The sequence below is a fragment of the Siniperca chuatsi genome, linkage group LG2 (assembly GCF_020085105.1).
Source record: "Siniperca chuatsi isolate FFG_IHB_CAS linkage group LG2, ASM2008510v1, whole genome shotgun sequence".
Taxonomy (NCBI): domain Eukaryota; kingdom Metazoa; phylum Chordata; class Actinopteri; order Centrarchiformes; family Sinipercidae; genus Siniperca; species Siniperca chuatsi.
The window spans coordinates 15,916,615-15,936,646 of record NC_058043.1 but is presented as its reverse complement, the minus strand read 5'-3'; the positions used below and the strand labels follow the sequence as shown (position 1 = coordinate 15,936,646).

The window sequence follows — 20,032 nt, the reverse complement described above, 5'->3', positions numbered from 1 at the left end:
GGAGATACAGATAATGAACCTTGTGTCATGTTCTAAAGATGGTTAATAGCGATGCATCCAGAGAGCCACTTTCACTGTTACCAAAGAGTCATCTGACTGTTAAGACACTCTTTTTCTAGTTCTTGAACAACGATAATGGCAGATAATAGCGCACACATCCCACACTGATAAATCACATCCACAAGTGAACACCAAAACACAAGGAGGCATCCTGATTGGCCCTTTTTGTGCAACTGTAAATGTCTTTTAAAATGTGTTCGTAGGTCTGTAAAGTCCATGGTACTTTTTTACGGTTGCAAAACTTTTGTTTTCCTCTGAAATAATGGCGATTATCTATGTTTGGTTGCCCGTTACCCACACAGAATACTTAGCAGTGCACAATCACATAAAAGTTGTGGTATTGTGCACAGGCATTTTTATGGTAGGCCTATTAATAAAGATTCAGTGGTCTAAAAACTACACCAGTACAACATCACATGTTAGTTCATTTCAAAATGCCACACCAAAGGCACATTACTTATTTCAAGAGAGGTTGTCTGAGTCAGTGTCTTCGTTTAAATCTCGTCTCAAAACACATTTTTATCTGAAAGCATATCCTGATTTTACCTGAACTGGCTGTTTATTTTACTGTTTATTTTATTGTTTTTCTGTATTTCATGTGTTTTATTTCTTTATATTTCGTCATTCACTGTGTTATTTTATTTTTCTTGTTGTGAAGCACTTTGTACTTTGTTTTGATAAGTGCTCTATAAATAAAGTTTTATTATCATTATTATAAGAGAGGGACTATATCACATATCAATATGTCAAAGTATGATGCACTATAAAACAAGAGTCTACAGGCATGCTAGCATCTCTGTGAGGCTGTATTTAGGCACAGAGGTGCTTTGAGCTAAATGCTAATGTCAGCATGCTAACATGCTTACAATGACAATGCTAACATACTGATGTGAGCAGGTATAATGTTTGCAAGTGTTCAGCATCTTAGTTTAGCGTGTTAGCATACTAATATTTGCTAATTCGCATTTAACACAAAGTACAGCTGAGGATGATGGGAATGTAAATAGTTTTGCAAGTATTTGGTCATAAATCAAAGTATTGGACAAATTAAAATTTTGATCTGAGGATGGCGCTAGAGGAAATGTTAAGGGGTCAGTGTGATTACAATTCCTCCTGAGGGGGACATGAATGTGTGTAACAAATTTCATGGCAATCCATCCAATAGTTGTCAAGATATCTTACTCAAACCACAAATGTCAACCTGAAGATGGTGCTGGTGGAAAAGTCAGGTGATCACTAAAGGCAGTAGGCTTCATCCACTTGGATCATGAATGTCTGAACCAAACTTCATGGCAATCCATTTAATAGTATATGAGATATTTCAGTCTGGACCAAAGTGGTGCTTACATGTTTCTGTGTGTGTGCCTTTTTTGTGTGTAGGCCGGTACAAATCATAATCATGATAGTGGAGGACTGCTCCAACCAATCACACACTCATCTCTTAAACCCCAACATCCAATGACAATTACCTTTGCTGCAACTGATGAGCTGGGCTTCTCCAGGAGGTCCCAAAGTTTCTTTCGTTTTTCGGCACAGCAAGTGTTGTCAAATTCTTCTCCCTCTCTGTCTTTCATATTGTCTGCCTCTCGTTTGAGCTCCTCATTCATTTGCTCCTTTTTCTGGTGGTACCTCGCCTGGCAACATGACTCCAGGTAGATCTCATCAATGCCCCAGTAGTCGAGTTCTTGACTGAACGACAAGGCGCACATTTCTTCCATCATGTGCAGCTTACCCGTACGGTAGAAGTTCAGAATTGACGTGAACGCCCCTGGATGTCGGTCAAAAAAGTACTCATTCTCCTCAAGGTTGTAGTCATCGCACACTTCCATCAAAGATTCATGGGTGTTGCAATCTCTTAACTTTCCCAAACGTGTCCGTGGTAGCCTATCTAACGTTCGCCATAAGACTTCATGTGGGAGACCCCCAACATTCAGCCTGACTCTGCGGAAACATGACTTGCTACGAATGATGTCCACCGGTTCAGGTGGCAGCGATGATGTTGAGCGGGAGTCAGCTTTATTTAACTCTGCCAAGGATTTCTCCATGATGACTTTAGATTCAAGGAAGCAGGCAAACATCCAGGGCTATGGACTACAGTTGGTCCTGTTTTCTTTCATTATTGTATCTAAAGGATTCAAAAAAACAAAACGAAATCATTAGTATTCTAGGATTAGCCCCAAATGTCAAGGCCCACACATCAATCATCAGACTCTGAACTAATATGGTGATAAAAGCTTTAGGCCTGGGCCCCAGGAGTACTTTAGAGTAGTGGTTCCTAACCTGGGGGTCAGGAGTCAAGGGGTATAAGATAAATCTGACAGGTCACAAGATGATTTAAGAAGAAAAGAAAAGAGAATAATAAAATGTTTGTTACACAAACCTACTTTGATATATTTTTGACTTTTCCTAATTTTTGCCTTTTTCTTGTGAAATATTGGATGCTTTCACTTCCCCAGGCCTCTAGTCCTTGAAATTAAATAATCCAAGAGGGCAAAATCACTCTTCAGTTGAACTGCTCACAGCTCATGTCCACACAAAGACCATAATCTGTGATGAGGGGTCACAAGCCTAAAATATTGGAAACCACTGGTTTCGAGCAGCATTTTTCAATCCTGGTCCTTCCCCTCATTAGACTGAAAATCAGCACGGAACCTGCTGGGTCCTGAGGACCAGATTTCAAAATCACTGGTTGAAAGGGCTCAAGGCTAGTAAAATAAAGAATAGATTAAGTATACCATCATTTCAAGATATTTAATTCTTGTTAGTGTTATCGCCACATCTGCAGTACCATCTTATTATTTATTATTTTTATTAATTATTTTCAAAATTCTTTCCTCAGTCAACAGTAAATATACACTTAGATGTAATTCTTCAGACTCCTTTTCAGAATTGAAAATAACTGGCTTACAGGCTCCGGGGCAGTGAAATAAAGGACAGATAAAATATATCAATATTATTATTTCAGGATATCTCACTATTAATTACTGTTATCACATCATCTGTATCGTCCTCCTTATTCCTTTATCCTTGATTGTGCTCTCCAGGGAAATATCAATCAAACTGGTGTTGGGTTGTTGCAATGTACCAGTGACCTGACAATAATCGTGATATTTAAAAATGAAATATTGATATCATGTTAATAATACACATATGATAATTTCGTGTAAATAATCCAGCACCTCTTAAATCATTTCTGTTCTTTTCCGTTCTCGCTTTTTCTCATAGTAGATGGTGGTAATGCACCTTAATGCTGGTTGCCACCCCCCATAAAACATATAAAAGAAGAAGAAGACACAGTAACTATCTAGCTTTTAGCTAGATTTTAACTAGCTAACTTAAAAAAAAAATGTCTATAGATATCGCGATCATATCGTCATTGTGAATTATTTTGGCCAGGATAATCGTGTAGTGATAATCTGATATCATGACAGCCCTAACTCACTAAACTTAAGAAAAAAAAGTTCCCACTAAAAGTTTAAAAACCATTGAAAACCAGCGAGGAACTGCAGCGTTGTAAAGACCAGAATTGAAAATCACTGGTTTAAAAGGCTTCAGGGCAGAGAAATAAGAAACAGATAAATTGTTTTATTATCTTTGGATATTTCACTATTAATTACTATTATCACATAATCTATAGTATTATCTATTTTATTTTTATTTTTTATTCTTTTTAGAATCAACAATAAATCCACCCTCAGATGGGGGTTCATGAGATAACTCACACATATTAGGAGTTAACACGGGGGTGTGTGTGTGGATGGAAACCTTACTCAATATTTTGTCATCAACTAAACCAGGCACTGAGAGCAACTTCACTGAATGTAATTTCCCACGACTTTGCCCAAAACTTTAAAAACTGCTTCAAAAATCTACTCAGATTGAAACCCAGCATGGAACTGCAGGGTCTTGAAAACCAGAATTGAAAATCCTTTGTTCAAAGGGCTCCTGGGCAGTGAAATGTGGGACAGATAAATTGATTTATTATCTCTGGATTTTCACTCATCAGTTGCAGTTACCACATCATCTATAGTATCATCTTCTTTGAATTCTTTTTAAAATTATATCCTGAATCTACAATAGACATACCTCTGGATGTGTTCTCGAAATGACTCACACCTAATAAAGTCTGCAGAATCATACATTTCTATTTAGAAAGATATTTGGGAACCATGACTAATAGAGATTATCTCGTTCTGTCATCAACTGATGCAAAGACACCTTGTTGAATACAACAACTTCCCACCAAAACTTTAAAACCAACATAAAACTTATGTTAACTGAGTTATTTTTTGGAGACATCTTCTCAGTGGTGACTGATATAACATTATTACCAACAGTAAAATATTTGTCTTAATGACGAAAGCTATTTCTCTTGAATGCCTTACATGGCTGCACACAGCCCAAAGCCCAGACTGCCTCCTGATGTGATTTATTTGTTTGTCTGTTTGCATGTAGTAGTTCGTCATCCCTAGCATTTGGTTGATCACTGCTCCTGCTCATGTGACGCCCATGCAGCGATGTGGGTGGGGACGCAGGACACCACAGTGATGAGTGTGGCTACAGAGTGAGCGCTGTCCACTCGAATGGTGCTGGAATACCAGGAAGCGCTGTTCACTCCCAGAATCACAGGCTGACTGAGTAGATATGTATACCCTACATCTTCTCCTCACAAAGGGTCCAACATTTTTGGATCTATTTCTGACTGTAGGCACGAGCTGCACGTTTTACATGCTGTTCATTTTGTTTATGTCTGCATGATGAGAGCGTGGAAGCACACCACAGGCCTGCAGATGTGTTCATCGATCACTGTCGCACAAAGTTTCTTCACAAACACAATTAGGCCGAAGCATTGTGTCAACATGCATCACAAAGCACATACAAAATAAAAACATTAACACAGAATGTAGACTTGAGGATGCAGACATTGTTATGTCGGCTCGTGCAGTAACAGGCTGCGGGGAAGCAGTAAAAAGAAATGTTAATTTGATGGAGCCTCCACCCTCCTGGTTTATGGAAGTCAAGGCTTCGATAAAATAATTCAGCATTAAACGCACCACTAAAACAAACAGTATCTCTTCCTCTGTAGCAACACTGTTCTGATATGCGTAGCTAAATTGAGACCGAGAATAAGCTCAGTGTGATGTTTAATCATTTACAACTGCCCTGTTGTGAATGCAAAATCCTCCATCGTTAAGCATTTCTCTGTTTTTCAAAGGCTGCCTGCTCCATATTGGTGCAGTTTTAATGCACAGTAGTCCTGTATACCATTGGTAATCTATTACAATTGATTTTCTATTTACATATGATTCAAAGACCAAACATGGAAATAAGCTTTAAATATACCGTAGTGAGTTGTTGTCATCCTGCACTGAACCAAATCAGCCCGTACCGCTCTGTGAACAATCAGCCCGCTGGTACAAACGGAGATGAAGCAGTAGCATTTAAAAAAAAGGAGACGCCGTTATTGGTTTACTATTGCCAGGGTCTAACCCAATCCATTTCCCCTCCTCTGCCTCCGACATGGTAGAAAGATCCTCAGCAAGATCTACTGCCTACCGGCCGGTTTCCTGCTCCGCATATCGCACCGCTGTTCCGCCCCAAGATCAACAAGTATGCCGAGAGCCAATTCGGACAGACTACCTGTGTTTCCCAGTCAGCTGTGCGAGGAGACGCCGCATCTCTCTGAAGGTGGATCCGTGGCAGCTCAGCTTCCACAGCTGATTAACTCTTTCAGCACCGCGCCTTGACGCCTGGCTGTAGAAGACTTACGAGCGCTGTTGTGTCGAGCTGTACAGTTAGATAACATAAAAAAGATGGGTATGTATGAAAATCAGTGAGAGAAAAGGGATTTAAACGACCACCTAATTAAGGAACCTGTCAATCATTATTGGAACATGTCAATTTAATGCTGCTTAATTTGATGACGGTAGGTGGGTTTACCCTCCACTCGTCTCCACATATAAGCAGTGGTAGAAGAAGCATTCAGATCCCCTGCATTACATGAATGTAAAAAAAATAGTCCTGCATTCAAAAAGTACATAAGAATTAGCAGCAAAATGTACCTCAAGTACCAACACAGTCAGAAATAGGGGTACAGTAGGAATCCATTTCTGTCCCCCAAGGTACAATCTACACACAATGTACCCACTATGGCTAATTATTGGACCTCAAGGTAACTATGTGTACCTTTTTGAGGGCCAGAAAGGTACATATATGTTCCCAAACAGTAGAAGGTACATATATGTACCCTTTCTTCTACGTGTTAAGGTACAATATCATTGTGTTAGGCCAAAAACAAAATAAAGTTAGGTAAAATATTAATACCACTATACTTTTATTGTACTGTTTCCTTATTTATTTGAGGTAGATTTTAACTTGTAGGCTAAGGTTAAATACCTTTAAAATAAAATAAATAAATGTTTTGTAAGTAGATTTGTGGATATGAAAAATTTCTAATACAATCATTCAGTCAATATTGTCATTATGATATACTATTGACTGTAAGTAAATGAAAATGTGTCAAACGTGCAGAGCCTGCAATGATTGGCTGTTGGACTTTCAAGTTCACAAAACTGTCTCGCGATTTGCGACCTGGTTTGTTTTTCGCTGCAGACAACTCGCAGTCATGGTGCTCGCTAGCTTTTCAACTGAGGACCTCTTAAAAAATATAACTGAAGCACGCATAGAGGTGAGAGAAGAAGTCGAAGCCCAGAGATTCAGAGGTAAATTTAATTTTAATTGGATTACAGCTAACCTTAGGTTACTGTGAATCCAGCAGCCATAAAACGTGGCAGCATGGTAGCTATTGAAAAATGGCGCATGTAGCTCGCCGGCTAAAGTTTGTCCTCTACTAGCTAATATAAAATCGCACATACAGCTCACCAAGTTGGCTAACGTTGCCGTAAAATGCCCCCTGTAGCTCGCCGGCTAAAGTTTTTGTCTAATTTTGATAGCTAGTGTATAATTGCACATAAAGCTCACTAAGTTCGGCTGATGTAAAATGCCTCTTGTAGCTGGCTGGCTAACGTTAGTTAACAACATTAGTTTTGTAGTTATCAGGTCTGTCAAGTCAGGTCTGTCATTCAATAAAACATTTAATTACACAAGACAACTTAGTATTCAGTTTTCAGTATTCATGATTGTACGAGACCAAATGCAGCAAACCTTTGCATGGCGGCAAAAGGAGATTGCACCCACCGGGGTAAGTGAAAATGTACCCATATAGTGGTATTTGCTGCTCTATGCAAGTATAATACATCCACCAAGTTTGGTCAATGAAAAAATGTTTTGATGGATGCACAACAACACATGCTTGTATTATTTTCACTTTGAGTGAAATCCATTACAGCAAGAACAATGAACAGCATCGGAACAGCCTTTCATACCTCCTTAGAGAGCAAGTAAAATGTCAAAATGGGTGAACTGTCCCTTTTATACCAGACTTCTTCAGGGTTGTGTGTGTATATAAGAACATTTGGTACAGGTGTCATGTTAATTTGCTTTGTCTTTTTATATTTTGGTTTTGAATTGTGTGATCCTGACATGCCGTACCCAACTATTGAGTTGACTGATCAAGACTGGAAAATTGCCTTCACCAGGAGAGCTCCAAACATTGTTAAAGTGAACGGCATCGAGGTGTGCCGCAGCTCAGGAATTGTTGAAGGATCCTCTCAGCTTTCTGCATGTACTTCGTCTTCTATCTTGCATATCTAAAACACCTAAAGAACACTGATGTTCCTCCAAAGGTATATTGTCAAAATAGCTGAGGATGGTGACCAGCCTATGCCAGTAACTGCCACTAGGCAAATAAGTCTCTATTGATGCCACAATGCCTCGTCCATACCAGTGCTCCAAATGCTTTAGAACATTCACCTTGATGAAACTATTCAGCACATAGGACTTATTCATGCCCATGAAGCCAATTTCACTATTATATGTGGACTTAATGACTGCCAGTCAACATTTACTAAATATAGTGTGTTTTAGACGACGTGTATCGGAAACATAGAGACAATGTTTTATGTCCTGACAAAGAGTATGAAAGAAATGATAATGAAGTAGCCTATGAGGATTCTGATGAGCCTAGGACACAGTTATTGAAAATCCTCCATCTATGGATGAACTTTCTCAATTTCAGAGAAAATCTTTTCAAGTTCATTCTGAAATGTAGAGAAAAAAAAATCACTTCTGTTCAACAAGAAATTGTTGATGTTAATTTCTTACTGTTTTTTTTTTAAGGAGAACTATGATACTTTTAAGGATCAGTGCAATGTAAGGGTGTGTGCAATAGGACACTGCAGTAGAAGGGCTTGTGCAATACAGATATGTGTCTTAACTGTTGTCTGTGACCCTTCGACTTGTTTTCTGTTGAATGTTTGTAGTTGTACTAACACGATAAAACCTTGTTTTCCTGTCTCTGTCCAACTGAAGTGTACTGTATGTTCTTATCTTTCTGTTAACCTGCCAGGGGGTCTGCAGATGGAAATTAGCCTTAGGCTATAATCTGGCATATTTACATTTGTGTAAATGTTCATTAATATGCATTGTTCCCCCCTTTCTTTAAATAAATAAATAAATGAATAATACATTTTATAGCTTACCACCTGCAGAAAAGTGGTTTTGATATATCAAAGTCAAGAGCTGAAAAGGGTCATACAGTCTGATTTTTTTTTTGATGATGCATCAAAGGCTATTCGATCTCCATATGATAAAAGACCATTGTAAATCCAAGCTTAATATGACAGAACCTGTCCATTATAAGTTAAGGGATGCTGTAGGACATACAGTGGGTGGGCTCTTATTCATAATCAAAATGGTTTCCCATAACTGCTGAAATTGAATATAGCTACAACTCTGAGAAACAGACACTAGTTCAGACAGGGCTGGGAGTTTTCTTCACAGAGTATGCTGGGTGAATTTGAAAAGGTACCTGGAAAAAGTGTGACCACTCCATTTTTATCTTTACCTGTGGAACTGCAGAGAGCCCTGACAGGCAATCACAACCTCTGTAATGTAGATTTTACAGACAAAGCTATCCAACGTGTGTGAAGTAACAGTCAATGTCAAGCATGCCGTCAGATGTATTTCATAGATGTACTGCATTCAGAGAGAATTCCATTATTTTGACGAAATCAAACACATTTTTAACATCGACACCATGTGGATCCTTTTGTGGTAAAATGTTGGTTCCTCTGTCATGACACTGCATACAGTGTCAAGGTTGATGGAGAATGGATCTTACTGAAACCAGGAGATGAAATGGACTTCCAGGCAAATGACACTTAACTCTGGACAATAGTTTGTCACAGTTCAACATGTTACGGACAGAACAGACCGGAGACACAGTGAAGACGCAGGGATCGTTTATTGATACACGAAGAGTATGAATGGGTGAAATGGTACTGATACCGACCCTTTACAGGAGTTCTGGGGAAATGCTGATGCACACAGGAGAGTGAAGAAACACGAGACCGTGAACAGGAGCGATACACACGGGAGCCTGGAGACACACAGGACCAGGAGCTGGAGTGACACACACGGGAGACTGAAGAAGACAGGAGCCAGGGTAGAAGTACCGGATACGAATAGATAAGTCCGTGACATAGAGGGTACAGGAGAAAAGCGTTCTGTCTAAATCCTAACAAGACCGGACACTGACTGTGGTGAGGAGCTGGGTTTTATAGGTGAGTGGAGTGCTAATTGATTGCAGGTGTGTACGAGGTGACAGGTGCTTGGCATTAGTACTCAGGTGAGGGAGTGCAGAGTGAAGGGGAGTGGCTGGAGAGAACATGACAGACTGTGACACAACATTGATGAAAATGAAATGTGAACATTGTGTTTAAACATGGAAAAAAATGTGAAAATAAAAAGGATTTAATACATTCTGATAAGTTTCATTCTGTTTCTTGTGTATAAATACATTTACCAAAAGAAAAGCCAATTTTGTACTTCTTTATTTTTTAAGGTCCATTTTTGTACTGTTAAATTAAGGTACTTAATTGTCTCCACAGGTACAAGACTGTTCTCTATAAGGTACAAGGGTACAACAGCTGTACCTTAGAGGGTACTGCCCCAGTGACAATGACTGCCCCTAAAGGTACAATTATGTGCTTTATTTTCTGAGAGTGAACAGTAAAAGTATAGACTGTTAATGCATCAATGCATGAGGACCATCTTTTGGGGGGTGAAATGATTAATGGGGTATGAAAAAAGGTCTGCAACACACATTTCTATTCAGACTCTGGAGTAAATCTTTTCTTCTTTGTGAAATATTGGATAATTTGACCTCTTTGGGTGTTAGACTGTTATTTAAATTAAACCATCTTATAAGTTTAGAGAGGAAATGTCTCTTTCGTGGAACAGCCCTAACTTCCTGTTTTGTAAGCTCAGTTCAATTTTATTTATATAGCGCCAATTCATAACAGAAGTTATCTCATTGCACTTTTCCCCATAGAGCAGGTCTAGACCGTACTCTATAATATTATTTACAGAGACCCAACAAATGCCACCATGAGCAAGCACTTGGAGACAGTGGCAAGGAAAAACTTCCTTTAAGAAGTGCAAGCCGAAAAGGTTGGGAACCACTGGTTTAATCTTTAACAATGTATTTTTTTTAAGACCATATTGTTTTATGTAAAATTTTAATCTGAGAAGCAACTAGTAACAATAGCTGTTAAATAAATGTAGTGGAGTAAAAAGTACCATACAATAGTAATAAAAAAAGTAAAGGACAAGTACCTCAAAATTAAGTACAGTAGGTTACTTGAGTAAATTCACATATTGGCGTTTTCTTATTTTGTATTCCACATTTTGTTAAAGATCCTCTCCAGACATGTTTTAAGACATAAATACACTGCTTAGTATAATTTGTGTATCTTTTTCCACAAAAAGTTCAATTTCCCAGTTAGAAATCAAAACAGGTAAAAATCTCATCTACTCTGTTAACCACATTGAAAAATCCAGAATTTTTGAATAATAAAATATTTTTATTAAGTTTAACAACTGGACACAAAATGTCTCCCACTTCACTCACTCTTCAACTCCATTCTCAGTGAATGTGGACTGGAAGTTTAAAGTTTCCACATTACGTTTCTGTGAGTTACAAACTGGACCATGATGCTTCCACACTAGTTGTGATGTGACAAAATCCTCTCATACTCAGATTTAAGGTGAGTGCAGAGAAACCTTCCCCCTTCAGCAGATGAATGTGAAAACAGCCTTCTAATGTCAAACTCTGCACAAACACCTTTCTGCACTGAGAAGGTCAAACAAGTGAAGTAACAACAAGCAAAACACGTTTGAGTGGAGGGGGACTTTAAAGCCTTCGAATCAACTACGTCTAGCCCATAGTATTCTCAAAAATGAGAAATATTGACTGTTTTTCACAAACAACTTTAACAAACTAATTTCAATATGATACATAGATGCACTGATTTAATATCATAGAATAAATAGTGCTATAGTACAAATAACATGGTTTATCAATCAACAGTTTTTACAGTTAATCAAATCATCAAGTCACATTTTATGCTGCGCCCTCCTTAGTCTGTATCGGACCTGCAGATCTCCGTCCGGCTGGAGCATCCCAAAACCGTAGCGACTGGGATTAACTGGCGGCAGTTTAGCCTTTGGTTCGCACATCTCCAGATCAAGATGAGTCAAGAGCAAGAGCACAAATCTAGAGACACAAGATTTAGCAGTTTAGAACAGGGGACCACCCACTGATAAACAGGACTTATTAGACAATATTAATATGAGCAAATACAGGTTTCACACATTCAGTTAAATCCAGAAATTCTGAAATAAACAACAAAATGCCTAAAAATAACTGACCAAAATTCCTAGTCTACACATCAACATGAACTAACATGCCCCCCTTGTGTGTTGTTTATAAGGATTGACCTCAAACCTTTGTAACTGGATATGAGGGCTGACAAAGGTGTGCTCTCCCAACTGACTGTCCTCTATTGCACCCTTAGCCTCTTTCATACAAATCATTACAGAGTATAGGCCATTACTATATTACAGCTTGTTGCTAATGGTTGATACAATAATAGGGGGAACTTTATGTGGAGATGGATTTTTCTGGTCTGGTAATTGGGATGAAATTGCAGGAAATGCTTTGATCATGAATGTATCACTTTAAAACTTAAGATACATCATGGAAAGATATAAATGTTTAAATTTTTTTTAAAAAGCTTTATTTTCACACTCACTGTTTAATGGCTGTAACAGCAAACTCTTTCCCAACGCAGATGTTTTTCCCTGCACCCCAGGGCATGGTGTAGTACTTCAGCCTTTTTCCATCCTTGTAGAAGTGATCCGTCACTGTCATATCATCATTTAAGAAGCGATCATACTTGAAAATCTGTTGAGAAGAGACAAGAAAAAATATATATGAAGGCATACGTTAGATGTGTGCATGATAATATCATGCAAATAGGCTTGATCATATGTCTCCTGCTCCATATCTTCTGTTAAAAATAATATGTAATTATCACCTCTAACCATTGAAGACAAACAACAGAACGAACATTGAGAATTGATCTTGCTCTCTTGCTAGTCAGCTCCTAGTTGTTTAATTTGTAGGCATTTAGCAGCTTATCCCAAAGGATGTATTTCGTCAGTGATTTAAATCACACTGCTTAATCCTGCCTCCTCAAGATTGCTTTGAGCACTATAATATGGCTTAAAAATATCACAATGGAGGTGCACAACTATATGTATCATGATGGTGGAGGCTCCATATCCCACAAAATGTGAGGTGATTACAGCATTTGGTGCACTCATCACAAAAACAGTTGTGTTTTCATGTTTCTGCTGTTAATGTTTTGATCGCGGCCTGTGTTAGTACACTTTGGGTCTGCACAAAAAAGTACCTGTGGTTCTTGGTGTATCTGTGGGTCCATTTGAGGGCTGAGGTAGGGAAACAGACACACTCTGTCCCCCCGTCTGAGAAGGTACTCCTGTCCATTGGCCATGTGGAGGATCTTGTCCTGCACCACCTCTCTGCTGATCATTACCGCAGCGGTGAGCCGTAGGGTCTCACTCAGAACGCTATCTGCAGAATGGAAAGGACAGCAGAGTGGATGATGTCAGAGGGGTGTCAGTGTGAGTTAAATCAGCGGTGCCCTCGGGCGTAATTTGGAGAGGTACAAACATTTGCATGGATATGAATATATGAAGAAGGCAATCATTATTTAATTTAATTAAAGGTCAAACTTTTATTGTCTCTGTCATTGTTTTAGTACGCTGCACTTATCTTGTTATTTCCAACAAGTCAAATGAGCCTTTGTTTCCATCTCACTGGAGAGGCTAAACCCCAAGTTGGAAGAGCTCAAGTGAATAAGTGAAAAGGCTGCTAGCAGCTGTTACATACCAAACACAGGGGTGCTGTGTGCTTCCAGCGGGTTGATGGGGGGATGCTGTAGGGAAGTGTCCTGGAGAGTAAGGCCTCTGATCTCTGATTTAACAGCCTCCATGGCCTCAGGGTGAGTGAGCAGGAAGCCAAGAAGCCAAAAGGCAGCAGGTCCAGCATTACACTGAAAGGAAAAACACCCAATTTAGCACAAACTCAGTCCTTCACATAAGCTTCTAGTATGAAAAACTACACAAAAGTCAGTGGACATTTTGTGTATGTGGACATACAATGCATAAAATATAGAGATACTTCTGGTTAATTATTTTCTTTTGGGAATATTTCAACTGATATTTCCTCTCAGCTCTCTGTAATGCTGCTGTCTGAATATGACTGATATGAGGAGAAGCCAGTGAATCAGTCCACACTTTGACACTGCTGTCAGCCTCTCTGGGAGAGACACCTGAGCCTGTCAGATAGTAATTGCTGTGGGTTAAGGGAGCTGTTCTTCTTACCTCTGCACATCTCAGGTCAGCTCTCCATTGACAGCCGGGGCAAATGCCCAAAAATGCCCACATCACAGTGTCTTTTCTGCCCTCTTAGATCTTCAGATCACCAGATAATGATTTGAGTCTGCTTACATTAACAGCACCAGAGTGAGAATTTTTAAAGAACAGTTTGGCATTTTGGGAAATATGCTTAGAAAGTCTGATGAGAAGATTGACAACACTGTAGTGTAGTTTTTACACTTGAGTTTTTGTATGGAGTAAACAAATGAGATATAATGTGCTAATTAGTGAGCTTTAGAGGTGCTATTAGGCGTTTCTTTTACCTTTAGATGGAGCCAGGCTAGCTGTTTCCCCCTGTTTACAGTCTTTATGCTAATCTAAGATAACCAGCTGCTAGCTCCTGCTACTCTTGAATAAGCCTATTTCCCAAAATGTCAAACTATTCCTTTAGGGTATGACTTGATTGACTGGCAGCTGTATACTGGGAAAAGCTAAGAAATCAAGACTCACTAAAACACTAATGTGGCAGCCAGTGACTCGCTTTATTTTCCATAAAGTGACTTTCTCGATATAATCAGGAATTCTTTTTACATTAAAATTCATGTGTGTGGGTGAGAGCGCACAGATGCCACAACACATCAAATCAGCCTCTCCCCATAAAGGAAAGTAGCAAATAAATCAATTTCAACCTATATATGTTTCAGTCAATAACATGGATTGTTTGCAAATGGAAAGATAATAGCAACCACTAGTTTGTACAGGGTCCATGATGAAGTGGTGGGCGGCTTTAGTGAAATCCTAGCATTGCATTCTGAAATACCTCAGTCTGCCTGTAACACATGTATAAGCCATATTCACTCTGGCACATCTCACTACTCTCACAACTAATCCCTCTATTCTCTGCAGTGGTGTTCCAGTTTCCGTCCCAGACTGAGACTGTGTGCTCCGATATCCCAGCAGACATGATGAAGCACAAACAAACATGCTGGAGGAAGAGCGGTCTTTCCCAAATCAGCAGAGCGTCTAAAAGAGCCCGCCGTGGGTGGCCTGGCAAAGGTCCCTCCTCGCTTAAATACCATACACTGGTGTTGCTGCGTGAACAATCATTGTTCCAATGAGACTGGCAGGTTAACAGAGGGCTGAAGCTATTACAGCTAAAATGTAGCACAGATGAATAGTGGACACAAAGACAATCAAACAGCTTGCTATCGCCCCCATCTGCCAGCACAGAGAAATGACACCATGTTGATCTGAACTTGTCTGGACTGGTGAGGTTGAGAGAGCAACAACTCTGTATTCAGAGTCCAGTGGAGCTGCATTGTAGTCAGCAGTGGAAAACCTGATTCACAGCACAATTCCCACATATGAGTGCCTGACACTGTGTGAAGTAGGAAAAAGAGGAATCAACTTCAGCTGACTAATACAGTTCCCTTATGCACTGTATGTGTATGTGTAATTACCAGACCTCAACAAGATAAGGTGTAACAGAAACTGATTCACATGATCATAACTGGCAAAAGTCCACTCTGAGTTACAGGTTGAGGCAGGTAGCAAGGAATAACTGAGAGAGAGGAATCCATGGCCTCTCACTTCTGCAGTGTAGGCAAACTGAGCACCATGGTGTGGAATTCAAGCATGTAGTCTGGGTGTGGAAAGTTTATATGTTTTGATCTCATTGTGTGTGTGTGTGTTTAAGGTTTGTGTGTGTGAGGAGGGGCAATAAACCAGCTCTCACCTGTGTGGTCCACAGCTGCAAAAGGAAAGCTCTTTTCTGCATTTCTGCATCGACCCCCTCCTCCTGCAGGAAGTGATGGTAGCTCTGCTGCCAGGAGTTTGACTCTGACCCTTCGCTCAGCCAGTTTGGGGACAGCAGCTCCCACAGTCGCTCCCGGGATAAGTTGGCTGTTTTGCTTTCCCCTGTTAGAGATCCGAAATAAATTCATTCATACCTGTACTGCTGTGCTGTATAGATATAAATCCAGACAGGAAATCGAGAGTAAGTAAAACTATTTTACTTCCATTTGCTACTGTGCAGCTTACCTCCTTTGAGTGAGCGGCGAGCCAGTTTGGCAAGAAGATCGTCAAACTTGCGGAACTCTTTGTAGACCGCAGTAGCATTGTCTTTTACCTCAAACAATGTAAGATATCCGGCCCTAAGCACAGCAATGAAGTTACAAATTGTCCTGTCTGTCACTCCCGGGAGTATAAACACTTAGATCATTTCATTTACAGTATTTCTCTAGGTTAAAATGCTGTGTGTTACCTGAAGAGTAGGCTGTAACAAAGACTAAAGAGTCCATCCTGTCTCCACTCGGATGGGCTGCAGCCTTTCTGGTCACTCAGCAGCAGGTTCTGAAGGTGAGTGTTCATGGAACTGCTGAGCTTGGAGAGACTGCGACCCTGAAAATGCCTGAGGAAATAATAAATGCATATTGAGATTTGCAACACTCATTTAAAACAGATTTTTTTTTATCATTTAGTGAACCATAAAGGCTGTGTTTAAAAGATGCATTCATTACTGTTCCATCCATTTCCTCTCTGCTGTAGGTTTGATGCTCGGCAGCTGCAGACTGAAGATCGTTTTTTGAAGTTGGTTTCTGTTGCCGGTGAAGTCCAAGAAGACTGTGTCATTCAGCACGGCATCGAAAGAGTTTGGGTCCAACAGCACTGTCACGTATTTACCAGCAACACAGACCTGGGAGGACATCATCATTTTAGTTGTTCCAGTATTGATTGTTTTCAATTGCATTCTTTTAACCAGCTCTTATTAGAGTTATTCTATCCTAAAAAAAAAAGTCTAATTTTTTGTCTTTTAATTTGAAGATATGTGTAATGGCCAGTTTTTTTGCAAGAAGGGCTTATTCAGTGGAACATTTTGTTCTACATTGGAAAAAACGTGCAGTACTAATTTCAGATATATTCAGATTAAAAGCAGTATGGGGGATTAATTAACTTGCTACCACCACACATGCATAATGATATCTTTTAAAATGAATATTTTGTTGTTGTCATCTGAAAACCTGATTTACATTTCAGATCATAAATTACAATATCAGATCATTTGACATACTTGTTGCTTCTGTATACAAAAACATCTCTGACTCTTTTCTTTCGAACCATTACATATTCATTTTTACTCTATTTGACAGTCTAATTTTCATCTCAAAATAGCTTCTCATTTCCTTAAACACTGACACTTCTGGAGATAAAAGTTCCACATCACAGTTATGCAGTCTTTATCAGAACTTACTGTGAAAATATCCCCATGTTTGTCTTTCATCCGGGCCAGAAACTTTGCAGCATCTTTTCCAAACTCAAACGCATGCCCCAACCATGGGAGGAAACCTTTGTCCAGAGGAGGCTCATTTTTCTGTCTGCCAGGTATAAGGAAACACATTAAAATTACAAAAGTGTGATAGAGTTGGTTTATCTACCTTTCATTCATTCATGAATCTCAACCAACAGGTTTGGAGTTAACGTGAAGTTATGTCACAATAACACGTTCTATCGTGTGAAAAGCCACGGTTGGAGTTTTATTCTATTCTTATGTTGTTTAAAGACATAAGTTTAACTAAGAGTTTAACTGTCAATATTGTTCGGACATCCAGATTTTATCAGTCAGATAATATCAACATTTGAATGAAGAGGTATTCCAATATAATTATTGGTAATATTAATTGTACTTAACTTAAAATAACAATAGAGAAACAGTAAAGCTTTTCTAAATTACAGTATAACATTTGCAAAATATGGTTTTGCATTATTTTCAGACTCAGTCTGTTACAATCTATGAAATGCACCTTTGTTAATAATTTGATATCTATAAAATATCAGCATAATAAATGAATGGCTTTACCTTGTGCGAGTGAAGTAAAGGAGAACTAGTGCAACCAGTCCATTAAGTAGCAATAATATTGTCCATAACATGTTTTCGTAAAGTCTGATACTTGTCCTGTCTCGCAGATAATTTATTCCATTGCAGCTGGCAACTCACTTATATATTAGAGCCCGGCTCAGCTGCAACTTCTTTTTGTTGGGAGGTATGGAAAGGTGTGGCTTGCGACACAAAGTGTTGCACAATACTGTGCAGTAGACAAAGTCAGACACCACAAAACCTCCATATCCTGAGTGAGCAACACAAACTGAAACCATTCAAAATGCCACTTAAATATTTCTACCTTAGTTCACATTAAGTTACACCTTTCAGTTGACTGCACAAAATCTTTCTTTTATACTTCATACAGTGCATGAGAAAAGCCATCAGCCAGAACATTTCATAGCACTGACATCATCATGGTAAAGGGACTCATGTTTCATTAAGTAAGGGGTGATGTCAGGACACAAATATTTCAGGCCTGGTGTCACACAGTTCTCAGTTTGTTGATGTCAGATCTTGCTATGACAGCATTAAATTTCCCTTTAACATTGTGAAATGTCTATTTTTACCTCCCTTCAATGACTTCCAGACAGTCACAGGCACAAGTATCTACTGATGATGCTGTCTGCCACACTGAAACCAATGATTAATTTACCTAATTCTGAACTACAGATGAGCTGTTTAATTTATGCCCATGTGATTCTACTAATATTCTTACTAGTGAATGAATGAATGACCTATTGGTCATACCTTACCAGAATAAAAAGTAAATTTTATTTATATAGCCCAATATCACAAATCACTTGTACAGATTTACAATCTGTACAGTAGTGTGCTGTCCATCTATCCTTAGACCCTGAATTCAAATAAGGAAAAACTCCCCCAAAAATCCCTTTAACAAGAAAATAATGGAAGAGCAACAGAAGAGGGATCCCTCTCCCAGGACAGATAGATAGATAGATGTCATGTGTACAGAATAGACCAACATAGTAAAATTACAGTGTGGACAATCAGGATGACATAATTAATGACAACAACAAAATATACAATCAATCTATTGAATGTAACTTACAATGAACGGTGAACATAAAATTGATAATGGCATTAAAGATATAATTCTTATGAAATATATTAAAATTGCTTGGTGCGTGGACGGTACCGGCAGAGGGTAGTCATGCATTTACAGTAGCCTCACCTTTCAGCAGCTGAAGAAAAGTTCAGGAGTGGAGTCTCCTATTTCTTACTTCAAATGAAAATCATACAGCTCAAAGTCCTTGGATCAGTGCTAACATTTTAGATCATTAATGCGCATGAATTAAGAACGTAAACAGTTTGTTATCCCCCCAAAAATATACTTAAGGAATGTCAAATATAAGACTGTATTTTATTTAACAGGCAAAACCGTAGTAACTTAGGCCAAAATGAAAGTTAGTTAACGCGTAAAGTTTTACATCCACATGGACTACTTAAATTGTCTACAACGGCCACGTTTTGGTGGTAAATGAGAGTCAAATAACGTGGACAAATTAACTGAAAAGATTTTACGATATTACTTTGATGGCATTAAATTAGTAATTTGTGGGTTTTTCAAAGTAGCCGCTAGCTTGCAGCTAGTGCTAACATTCTGTGTGCTCTTCGCTAACTGACCGGACTAGCTACAACAACCTGAAACTTCAGTTCCTACAGCAAACATTTATAGTGCAATGTGCACGAATTGTCTAAAAAATAGTGTGTGTGTGTGTATAGTGTGTGTGTGTATAGGTACACGGGAAATGAATATAACGTTAACTATAAACACAAACATTCCTGTTACTTACCATTGCACAGCACATAAAACCTAGCTACAAATTCCAGTATCCCACATAACGCTATCACAAATTCTGACCCCGTATTTTACACTAAAACAAATTAATATTTAACAAAATATTGAACAATACAACTATATATAATACAATTAAAAAGCCATGGCAACACAAAATACACACACAGTGAAGTTCACACACACACACACACAATTACAAATTACTTTGAGTAGTCAGAAATACTAGAAAGGTGCTACATAATTACAGTCCATTTACCATTATTGACACTATAAAACAGTAAAATGACTGGACCACCTTATCAAAGTGTTTCAAGAAAATGCTGTAATTAATTCCTTTACTGTGGCCATACTTTATACCCAGGTATGATTGGGTTCTCCATATATGTTGTGCTGAGTTTTCTATGTGA

At 38.8% G+C, this 20,032-nt stretch overlaps 2 protein-coding genes across 5 annotated transcripts in view; both read right to left on the bottom strand.

Moving 5' to 3' along the window:
- Positions 1-5,812, bottom strand: part of kcnb1 (potassium voltage-gated channel, Shab-related subfamily, member 1) — a 41,457-nt gene extending 35,645 nt beyond the window's left edge. The window contains exons 1-2 of one of the 3 annotated variants that reach the window (XM_044176615.1): positions 5,617-5,812; positions 1,530-2,185 (exon numbers count right to left, since the gene is read on the bottom strand). In XM_044176615.1, coding sequence (XP_044032550.1) covers positions 1,530-2,138 — 609 coding nt within the window. In that variant the 5' untranslated portion in view covers positions 2,139-2,185; positions 5,617-5,812. Of the gene's footprint in view, positions 1-1,529; positions 2,186-5,403 lie in introns of all 3 variants that reach the window. The other 2 variants (XM_044176606.1, XM_044176624.1) reach the window with 2 other exon arrangements.
- A 5,032-nt stretch (positions 5,813-10,844) lies between these two features.
- On the bottom strand, positions 10,845-19,441 carry ptgis (prostaglandin I2 (prostacyclin) synthase). 2 transcript variants are annotated; one of them, XM_044174691.1, is made up of 10 exons: positions 18,999-19,441; positions 17,177-17,300; positions 16,446-16,621; positions 16,190-16,336; positions 15,967-16,079; positions 15,662-15,843; positions 13,439-13,601; positions 12,939-13,120; positions 12,276-12,427; positions 10,845-11,737 (listed from the first exon to the last, which is right to left on the bottom strand). In XM_044174691.1, the coding sequence occupies exons 2-10, from the start codon at positions 17,204-17,206 to the stop codon at positions 11,578-11,580; spliced, it is 1,305 nt and encodes a 434-aa protein (XP_044030626.1). In that variant the 5' UTR covers positions 17,207-17,300; positions 18,999-19,441; the 3' UTR covers positions 10,845-11,577. The 2 variants fall into 2 exon arrangements, with proteins under 2 accessions (XP_044030626.1, XP_044030619.1); XM_044174684.1 differs by lacking the exon at positions 18,999-19,441 and adding an exon at positions 17,783-18,127.
- Between the last annotated feature and the right edge of the window lie 591 nt (positions 19,442-20,032).